The sequence below is a fragment of the Arachis hypogaea genome, chromosome 19 (genome assembly GCF_003086295.3).
Source record: "Arachis hypogaea cultivar Tifrunner chromosome 19, arahy.Tifrunner.gnm2.J5K5, whole genome shotgun sequence".
In the NCBI taxonomy this organism is placed as follows: domain Eukaryota; kingdom Viridiplantae; phylum Streptophyta; class Magnoliopsida; order Fabales; family Fabaceae; genus Arachis; species Arachis hypogaea.
Genome location: NC_092054.1, coordinates 97,714,113 through 97,725,187, shown reverse-complemented (window position 1 = coordinate 97,725,187; position 11,075 = coordinate 97,714,113). Strand labels below are relative to the sequence as shown.

The window sequence follows — 11,075 nt, the reverse complement described above, 5'->3', positions numbered from 1 at the left end:
TGAAGTTAATAAGATACTAGGTTGTCGATAAATTTTTAAAATTGACATACTATTATTACATATATATATTTTTATTTTTTCAAGTCTCCATCCTATTCAAGAATATTATCAAGAATATAGATTTCAAAATTTTCTATTTGTTTTTTATTTTTTACTTTGAATAAAGATAAAACATATTCAATACATTTATTTATTATATAATAACAATGATCGTGTTATACTAAACTCAAAAAAATTATGATTATAAAATATTATTTTTAATTTAATATGTCAAATTTAAATATAAACTCGTACATCGCACCGGTTTATACTAGTTGTCATATACGAATCAGAATGAGAATGAATTATAAACGGCAGTAGCTCCACCTCTCAAATCTAACCGATAAGGCAAACAAATGCCAATAATTTTCCATTCCCGCTGCAATTTGAAGTAAGCAAAATTTTTAAGGGAAACAAACAACCTTCCTTTTTTTTCTCCCTTTTTCTTTTTCTCATTAATATTATTTTCTTTTTTCTCCTTTTTTTTCTCTCTGTAACCTCCATTCAGGCGGTGGAAAAATAAAACAAAAAACAGATTAAGGTTGCTTGGAAATGGCATGCAACCTGAGATGAGGAGCTACAATTTACATGTGAAAACAGGTTAGACTTATGAACAATTCCGCCCAAATAATGATTCAATCACCTAAGACGGTTGTGATTTGTGAATCTCTTCATTTAGAAGACGCGTGATTAGGTTCCGATCAGCCTCTGGCTTATCACTAAAAATGCTGTACAGTGAGTTCAATTCTTCAGCATTGGCCTTTCTAAATAAGCTCTGTAATGCTGCAACACCACCATTGGGCAAGTGCTGATTCACAAGAACCCCTTGACCATTTCCACCATTTGAATTGGTTTGGCGAGGTTGTGAAATCTGCCCTTGAGGCCGAGAATATGGCCGAGAATCCCAGTATTCACTACAGACTCGACTTCTATCCAGTGCCTCAATAGCCTGTTCAAATACAGTTCATACCTTGAGAAAATCAAATGGGGCATTACAATGACCAATAATTTATATAGAAATGCTGTTGAATCAACTTATAAAAAAAAAATTAAAGCATTTGCTGTTTGTATATACTTTAGGCGTTTGTTCATGAAGGGGGGACAAAACAAGAACTGCAGTATAGAACTTCCTTTCAGCTCGGGACTTATTCATAAGGACCACTTTGAATTATATAAGTCCAGATCAGTTAATTACCTGCACTATGGCGGGTGAAGAAAACCCAAACATTTCAAAGCCATCAAGGCTTCCGGGAGGCTGTAAAGGAGGAAGACCCTTCCTTCCCAGCTTATGTTGTTTTGCAATCTCTTGGTTCACTCTATCTCTTACTAGTTCCCAGCATCTTGCAGCTGAAATGTGAACGAAGACCTCACTTGGACAATTTTCCAAGGAAACCTGGAAAGAAAAAATCAAATTAGTTAATGCTTTCTCCCAGTTCCAAGAGTTTACAGACCAAATTGTCCAAATATATTTTAAATACAAAAGCAACTTAATTTTAGAGAGTTCTAAAATCGCAACCCTCAACATTGATTAGACCAAATCAGGAAATGCATTACTCAACCACTCCTTACAAAAGCTTTACAACAGATCAATAGATCACACATAGTTTGATTACGTTTTCTTCACAATGGACTCTGGTCAAACAACACCCAGCTAAGAGGGTTTAGGCAATGAGAAGGAGAGTTGAAGCGCTGCCAACCAACCTTGTACCCTTGCTCTGGGCCACATTGATCAAGAGCCTTACTAGTAGTACATGATTAGATTTTCCATTTCTTTTGTTCTTATCTGACCAATACTATCAAAGTTCAAAGATAAACCAAAAATCTCTCTCTAATACTTTTTTCTGCCTTGTAATGGGTAAAACTAAAGCACAATTCGTGCAAGAAAGAGACAATTCCAAGTGCAAAAGAAAATTTATATCAAAACAATTGAAGATGATTTCCAGACATGCAGAGAAAAAGAACATATTATTGCAAGCCAAAAAACTCCAATTAAAAAGAAGACAGTCAATTGCCTAAACTAGAGAATATATAAAACAAGGTGAAAGTACCATAAACAGAGGCCTGTCATGTCCAGCATCAAGAATTTCTGAAATGTAATAGCACATATTCGATGGGTCTAAGACATTTATGTATCTAACACGGCTTCTAAATCCTGCACCAAACACAAACTCACTCATATAATCAAACCCTGCCACAGAAGCTAAAATTCATTACAGACCAAATTATTTTTACATACCCTTTGGAAATATAGCCTGACTGCTGCACCATGACTTTCCAGAAAGCACAACTCCAAATTCTAAAGGCTCAACATTGCAGTTGATACGCCGGACAACCTTTGCAATACGAGGACCTTTCTGACGGTAATTGTTAAGACTGCATGTGTTTCCATTAACAGCTCTTACGCTCTCTGCTATACTAGAAGTGCTACACCCGCCAAGCTTTTCTTGAGTATCCTCATTCTTAACCTTGGTGATGACAGAATGTTGTGGATTTAGAGAACTCAGAGAACTTTCCTGGCAACGGTTGCTGGTCTCTGCAGTTAAAGAGTCAGGAATACTTCTAATTGATTCTGCAGCAGTAAGACCAACTTGACAAGAAAGATCTATCAGGGTAGAAGCTATTGCTGGTTCCCTGTTTTCTTCGCATTCCTGTTTAACATGCAAAAGCTGAGTTGAATCAGAACTCTTATCTGCTTGGGGAAATGTAATAGCTTCCTTGTCACCCATAATGGCAGGATCTTTCATCCGGATGATCAACTTAGTATTTTCCATATTATTACATGAACTTGCTTTATCTATTTGAGAAAGCTCCTTCCGTCCATTGGTATCTGGCTTCATGTCATCAACTTTATCTTCACTAGGATGTATAATACTACTGTTACGTCTGTGTAGTGAACTTTTCCCTCCTCCATGCTCAGCCTGAGCCACAGGAAGACATAGAACAAATGACAAATCTTCTTGAGATGTTTGGCAACCAAGGCGACTCAGCTTTATTCTGCAATTAGCAGATCCTTCTTTATTGACAAAAGTCTTACGGTTACCCATCTCATTTGCAGGTTGTACATTATCAAGTGTCAAGCGTTCCTTCTTCTGACTCAAAGGAGACACAACTTCTACAGATTTCCTTTGTTGAGGGAAGCTCTGATCTTTGCCTTTTTCTGAATTTGATTGATCCACTATTGGGATATCCATTAATTGTGTGTCTTCAACAAATTCATTTGATTGATGCAAAGTCGCCTCTTTATGCACATTGGCCTTGGGAGAATGAGACAAGTTTGATGACTGAAATCTCAATTCCTTGAGTACTTTTTCCTTGTCTGCTGAAATATAAGAAGTCAGTGCAAGCCCAAGATCTAATTTTGCCCATCTGTATACAGCACTTAGTTTTCCTTCCAATGCCTCAACAAGAATATTTAATTCACTGATATCATAGCGAAAGAGGAAGAATTTGGAATCCCAAGAGCATGAACAAAACTGCTTTGCATGATCCAAGCAAGCATATCTATCAGGGGAACATCGACAACCAGCTGCAGATAAGTGTAAGTCAAAAAAGCAAATGTTGCATTCCCTTTCACTTGTAGCATCAAAGTTACTCTCCATTTTTAATGCTTGTGACGAATTACATAGAAAATCCCTTCTGACTCGCTCCATCTCAACACGTGTCTAGGGAATAAAATACAAGGAAATCAGAATCAGATATCTCACAATTAATATTGAATAAAAAACAGTAACAGTGATCTGCCTTTATATAATTTAAATTCACAAAGCATAATCAAGACCAAGACTTTGAAACTGCAATTGACAGATAATATTTGCTCAGTCAAGTTTTTCGACGAAAATTGTCATAAACCATTTCTCCTAAAAGCTTAAGTTGTTAAATAGAGGCACATGAATGGTTCTAGATCTAACACGCCTCCTCACATAAAAGCCTCATTTTTGGGCTTGAAGGATGGGCAATGCCCATTTTTGTTTTGTGCTAAAATTCTATGTTTATTTAGAGGAATGAGGATAATAAGGATATAACTTAGACCTTTTTGTCATGAACCAATTTTCCTAAAAGGTTAAGCAATTAGGTAGAGGCACAAATAAATATATCTAACAAAAATGAGAACCTCAAATAAACAGAAAAGAGAACAAAAATCCCATAGTTGCAGCTACAATATTAGGAAGTAGTCTGTTAACACAGGCCAATCAACATGGCGGATTCAATTGGAGATGGTGGAATAGAGAAATGACACCGAAATTATATAATAAAATGTCATGATGGTCAATAGAAAGCCATTGGGCATTAAGTTTACTCCAACTCCATTTATGGTATTGATGTTCATGACGTAGGTAACATTATTCAAACCCTAAAAATCTCAAATATGGTGCTAGACATAAATTAAAGTCTTCCAGATAATTGCTCTCAAAAATATAAACCATTCATAGGTTCCAGTTTAACACCTTGGGCTTTTAAGAGAATGTAGCATTTATGTTCAATTCTCAACGTAGCATTTTAATATTTAGGCTAAAATTTAGAGTCTCCCTACAGTTAACTAAAATATAATACAGAAGACGGCGATATAGAAACAGAAGGATGGACAGACCAAAAGAAATCCAGAGCACTGTAATCATGAATACTAGAATCATTATGAGGAAAATCCCAAGTATAATATGCCTTGTATGGGAGCTCAGCTCGCATCAAACAATTTACCCTTCCCTTTATTAATAATTGCATCATAAGTTGGCACAAATTCATAAATATCATCTCCTCATACTGCATCATATGAAGATGAACTAACCTTGAGTGCATTTGCTAGAAGACCATCCTTTCCACAGACATCTTTCCATCGTAGGTTATCAGAAGTATTCCTTTTCAGCAAATTAAGCTCCCACTGGGCTCTTACAGCTTCCCTTGCAGCCCCCAGTAATAGCTTATCGTGGGATATAGAAGTCTTGCGCCGCTGCTCCTTATACAGATCTATAGCAATATGCCCATGCGGCAGCCAGTCAACTGGAGCCACATTAACAGCCTCTGCACAGTTGAAGCCGCAATTGAAGCCAGAGTGATAGGCTCGAGGAAATGTCAGAACAAATTCTCCCGGGTTTTGAACACACCTATAAACTGGCACTCCCATAGACTTAAGGATGGAAGGAGAAAGCTGAGTGACCTGAAAGCAAAAGTTAGAAGTTCAGGTACTAAAACATCCAGCATAGCCTAACTGCTCAGGAATAAAAAAATGGACCCAAAGCAAATCGAGGTAACAAATGGAAGATCAAATTTCACCTCCACTTAATGATAATATATGAACCACTATATTCTTGCTGAACAAGGGAAAGGAACAGCATGTGAATCAAGGGACAAATATACAATCCTCATTGACAGACATCCTAACCAAATACTTGTGCAGAGGTGGAAAAACTTCTCACCAGCTTATGAAGCAAGTCAGGTTGTTCTTCAAATAGTTCTGGTAAATGCTTCCTCATGGCTTCTTCCAATTTGCAAGCATCTTTGCCAGGGACACCATACCACATTTTTGGAGCACCCCAATGCATATAATTCAAGGAATACAAATGGTGGTCTTCCACATGCTGTACCCAAATTCCCAAAATCGAACAGAAAAGATTAAGCAGGAGAAACAACAGTAGATGCTACTAGTAATATTTTTCAAGATAACACGCGCACACAAACACATACATACATGCACATAGGAGACACAACTTCAACACTGCAAATAGCTATAATGTAGTTATTTACCAAACTGGGGGGGAAAGAAGCCCGTTATATGATACCCCATTTCCCCTTATTCTCACATATGCACACACCCGAAAACATCCCTTCTCTATTCCATCCACGAAGGCACACTAAGAACAGCTTCTAATTAAACACACATATGGATATGGACAAGCATAATATAAACAGCCACCAATGCACAACATGCCGACATAAATAAAAAATATAGCATAATAATAAAGAATATGTAATTATGAGTTATAACATTTATAAGCATGAATTGTAAAGTACTCATGTATATCTAATGCAGCAATGCTAGTGAATGAGAAAAATGCTGTCCTTACCCAACAAAAGGAGGAAAAGCACATTCCTATGTACAACCATGGCACTAGAACACCAGATATATCACTGCTTTCATAACAGAGCAAGGATCCAGGTAACCTCGCAAAGTTATTTAAATTCCAGCCAGACTTTATATAATCTTCATGTGACGTGGAACCAACATTACTAGAATTTCTAGGAAAACCACTCCCAAAAACCCCTGTTTCCAGATCAGCTCCATAAAGCACCTACAAGCATATCAAAAGGAAAAGTAAGGAATAGAGCATGTAAAGAACACAATAAATAGGTAACAACTTCATTAGGTAGAAAATTTCTGACAATTAGGAAACTGACCTCAATTTCTTCAGTAGGACTCTCAACCATCCGCCAATATTCACCCTCAATGTTTTCCACAGAAGGCTCAAAGGTGCTGTTTAAATTTGTTGTATTGGTTCCCAAATGAGACACATTCTCATTTTCTCTGAAGTATTTATCCTTGAAATCATCGGCATATCTCTGAAATGTTTCCAAGGTAAATTGTGGACCAGGTTCAAACCCAAAACTTTCAGCTTCACAAAGTCCCATGTCCAGTCCTCCAACAGTGCCATTTTCCATTCCCATTCTTGTGACCCTTCTCCTTTTCCTTTTCATATTGCTTTGAAACCTTGAAATCTTTCTCACTGATTCACGATTCTGAAGTTTATCAATCCTCTGAACACGGGTAGCAAATTTAGAACCCTCCCATATACTTTTTTCCTTGAGAGGACAAGGGGGTTTCCAAGAAGAAGGGGGAACAATGCGACAAATTCCATATGGTTCAGCACTGAAGCGAATGCTCGATATATATTTTAAAGTATCTTGAAACTCCTGTAAAAAGGTTACAAACAGCTCAGCAATCTAATTTAGTAATTTTACAATAAAGCTAAGTTTTAGGAAACAAATCAATAACAGGAAACAGGGACAGAAGTGAATTCAAATGTGCCACAGAACAGACTCAGACCTCTTCTGTGGGGTAGAAAACAGGAGCATCCTCAAGCTTTGGCCTACGAGCATCTTCTGGTCGCCATCTTGCAACAACCTGTTAGAAGTTTGAGTTACCAATTACTCATGCAAAAATATATTTTAGGATGAGCTTCTTCTGCTATGTTACAATTAGGTGACCAAAAAGTTTTCAGGTTAGCTCCTTTGGTTGTAATTACAATATCACTTGTGATCATGGTAAACTACGCCAATTTTTTATTAACATATTCAATAAGAGAATATCCAATTCATAAAACATGGTAATACACATATCAGTAATAATAATAACAACAAAAGAAATAACACTGATATAAAAGAGAAGAGAAGACAGAATAGGTTAGGGTATATTTATATTTCTTAATTTATTAATTAATGAACAAAATAATAACGCCAAGAGCAGCATAGCATGTATCTGTCTTGCAAATACAACCTTCTGGCAATTACTGCAATCTGGACAACCACGGATAACTCCCCTGGGAAGACAAGGTCTTGAGGAGAAATTCTGCAATAACATTAATACATGAGATGCAAACCAGAAGTACAATTGAAATTTAGGATCTGACATATAGTATATTAACAATGAGCAGACCCAAAAATAAAAATGAACCAACAAAAGACTAACTTGATCAAGCCGCTCACAATCAGAGTCTTCCTCATAACTATTCTCATATTGTCCATAATTAATCCAAGGTCTGCGTCTCAGCGTCCTAGGAACTTTTGCAGTATCACTAACTTGAATATTGGTAACCACCTGTGTCGAATTTGATTCAGACGCACTTGTGGATACTGAAGAACTGGTAATATTTTTATCATTTTGTTTCTCATTGTCTTCTACCCTTTTCAGCGAGAAAGATGTATATGACTCAAAACCAGGTGGTACTGAAGGAAACTCATCATTATCTTCTTTAACACATATTCTCATGAGTTCAGTCCCCATCAGTAACCTCATGCAAAAGACAACAGAAATAATGTCTCTGATTTGTCAACCCTGTATGAATTAACGAGTCAGATATAGTCATAATTTTCAATTGGAAAAACAATAAAATGATCTTCTGTATTGATTTTCTGAAACTTACTTTGATAATAAAGAGTTCTTAAGACCACACAAATGCAGAATCTGTTGGTTTGCCACACTTCCACCACATACTACAGCTAGAGATCAAATCAACAAAAGCTAATTCAATGCCTTACACTCCAGTAACTTAAGAAATAGTAGGAAAGGACCAATCATTAGATATCAAAGTAAAGAATCAAAGAATAAGCTCAGATAAGGGAACAGATCTACATGCAACACAGAATCTCAATTTCTTTGATTTTCTATTTAGTCCATAAACCATAAAAATGTTTAGGACTTAAATCATAGTTATTTTCAATTACATTTGCCTTCATCAAGCAGAATGGCAGATCAGAGAGTAAAGGTAACTTCAAAGAGTTCTTGTAATCCTGCAGTCTCCTAGTCCTATTTTAGGCATGGTTCTTCAATTGTAAATAAATCTATCTAAATAAACAGCAATATCAGAAAGAAGGATTACAATAACTTGTTGAAGTTACCTTTACTCTCTGATCTGCCATTTTGTTGGATGAAAGCAAATGGCCTTCTTGATGATAACTATGATTTAAGTGTTCTTGTTATCCTGCTTTCTGATATTGTTGTTTAGTTAAATAAATTAATTCACAATTGAAGACCCTAATAGGACTAGGAGATTGCGCCATCCAATGTATGTGAGAACCGACCCATTAAGTAGATTCATACCATCAATCAGATCACAAAAAAATATGCTCAAATTAGGTTGTGATCCTAATCTTTCTTTTAAGTTAATGAAATATCCAAGGTTGTGAAAGTTCATATACTAAGGCAGCAAAATACTTCATTCCGCCCATACTTCATCTCAAACATAAAAGTCCGATAATGAATGATCACATCAGAACCATACAACAAGCAGGTCATGTTTCACAGCTTATTTTCAGCTGCTAATTAGATATAAAAGGTGACATTATCATGTAAAACAAATTTAGAAACAAAATTTCTCAATGACAAAACCTAGCAAGTAAATAGATGTCTTGACGGTTTGAGTTTGACCACACTAAGTTCATCAATATCCACTAATAAATAGTTTCAGAAAACAATGATGGCTTCAACACTCATAAATCCCAGGTTCATCACATTTTCTCAGCCAGATCAATACATAAAGATTTTAAATAACTCAGAAAATCACTGATAGGATCTCAACGATAACCTAAAAGATAGATTTCCAGAAGCTTAGCTATCATTCTCCACAATAATGTAAATGTACCGAGCAAAGTCAAAAAAATAATCAGAGAGAATCACTACATCTGCATGATTAGGAATTGTTCAGTGCACACAACCAACAAGATTATCATAACAATCAATAATTAACCATGATCAAAATAAATCTTAGCCAATTTTACCATAATCACGCAAAATTTACAGTTACTAGCTGAAAACCTAGCAAGGAACAAAAAGTCCATACCCTAATCGGGAAATCTCTGATGAATTGAGATGTTCTAGTTGCAAAAAAAGGCAAATACAAGTTGATTTAATTGGAGATTAGGTTAACAAGTTCACAGAAAAATATTTGAGGTGTTCTATAGATGGAAGCTGTTGGAAGCGATTGTGTTAGAAAATTGAAGAGAAAACCGAATAAAATAGAAACCCTAAGGGGATGAAAAGGGGAAAAAAGACGAGAGAGGAAGCAACAATACTTGGACAAATCTGTATCCTTTTCAGATTATTATTAATTTACTTGATGTTTATTTATGTATAGACCGTTTTCTTTTTTTAACAGAATGTTATAATATACACCTATATATAAGAATAAGAATTTGGATCATCTAAATTTTAAATTTTATTTTAAAAGATAAAATATAATCTTTTATTATTTATTTTATAGATAGAATAAAAAAATATTAAAAAAAATTATTAAAAGATAAAAGATCACGCTTTACATAAAATTCAAAATTTAGAAGATCTAAATTCATTATATAAATCACGGACACTTTCTTAATTTGTCGTGTCTCCGTATTAGATACATTTCTAGAACGACACACATCGATACTCATCCGATATACGTATCTTCTGTACCCATTCGTATTTTAATAAAAAATAAAATAATTCTCTTTGAAAACACTTAAATACACCTAAATACAATCATACGTCAGCATATCCAATCTTATTCTTGACATATATTCTTAAAATAAGTTTAGAAATAATATATATTATTAATTATTAAAATAAAATATATTTTAAATACTTTATATAATTAAAAAAAGATATTAAAAATAATTAAAAATTAATTTATATTTTAATATTAATAAAATACAAAAATATTATTACAATTTATTTAAAAAATACTTTATATTTTATATATATATATATATATATATGGACAGTATGGTGTTCTCATGTCTTGAAAGAATTTTAAATTTACGTGTCGGCGTGTCCCATATCATATCATATCCCGTGTTCGTATCAGTGTCCATACATTATAGATACTACGGTTTATATACATAGACTATTTTTATATATTTTTATTTTTATAATAAAAATAATTGATGAAATTTTTATGTATGTAAGAGACAATGCAAAGAGTAATTAATACATTCATAGTATCTTGGAAATAAAAATAATTAGATAAATATATAAAAATTTATTTAGCTACCAAGAGAAATATAAAATTTTCTTTCATTTTGAAGACAAAAAATAGAAAATATTCATTTTTATTTTTATATCTTTATTTTTCTATTTCTGAAACAAAACCTAACAACATTCAAAAATATCACTTGTACTTCCTCTTATCTTATATATATCTTTTCTTTTTTGAAAGTATTAAAATATAGAATAAGTTTAACATCTCGTCTAATCCCAATATATAAGAAAAAGATAAAAAGGTTAATTCAGTGTAAAAAGTTAAAAAAAATATTATTTACACCTTAAGATCACAAACTAACTAACACTACTT

The 11,075-nt window shown here is 34.2% G+C and overlaps 1 protein-coding gene across 2 annotated transcripts; it reads right to left on the bottom strand.

Annotated features, from left to right (window-relative positions):
* Nucleotides 1-238: 238 nt before the first annotated feature.
* On the bottom strand, nucleotides 239-9,884 carry LOC112779337 (putative lysine-specific demethylase JMJ16). Of its 2 annotated transcripts, XM_025823580.3 has the most exons (14): nucleotides 9,588-9,850; nucleotides 8,647-8,736; nucleotides 8,172-8,247; nucleotides 7,718-8,083; nucleotides 7,526-7,597; nucleotides 7,076-7,153; nucleotides 6,430-6,942; nucleotides 6,099-6,323; nucleotides 5,451-5,612; nucleotides 4,823-5,191; nucleotides 2,276-3,701; nucleotides 2,088-2,191; nucleotides 1,235-1,432; nucleotides 239-988 (listed from the first exon to the last, which is right to left on the bottom strand). In XM_025823580.3, exons 4-14 carry the CDS (start codon nucleotides 8,042-8,044, stop codon nucleotides 683-685), a joined length of 3,780 nt encoding a protein of 1,259 aa, XP_025679365.1. In that variant the 5' UTR covers nucleotides 8,045-8,083; nucleotides 8,172-8,247; nucleotides 8,647-8,736; nucleotides 9,588-9,850; the 3' UTR covers nucleotides 239-682. The 2 variants fall into 2 exon arrangements, with proteins under 2 accessions (XP_025679365.1, XP_025679364.1); XM_025823579.3 differs by lacking the exon at nucleotides 8,647-8,736 and having other exon boundaries at nucleotides 9,588-9,884.
* Between the last annotated feature and the right edge of the window lie 1,191 nt (nucleotides 9,885-11,075).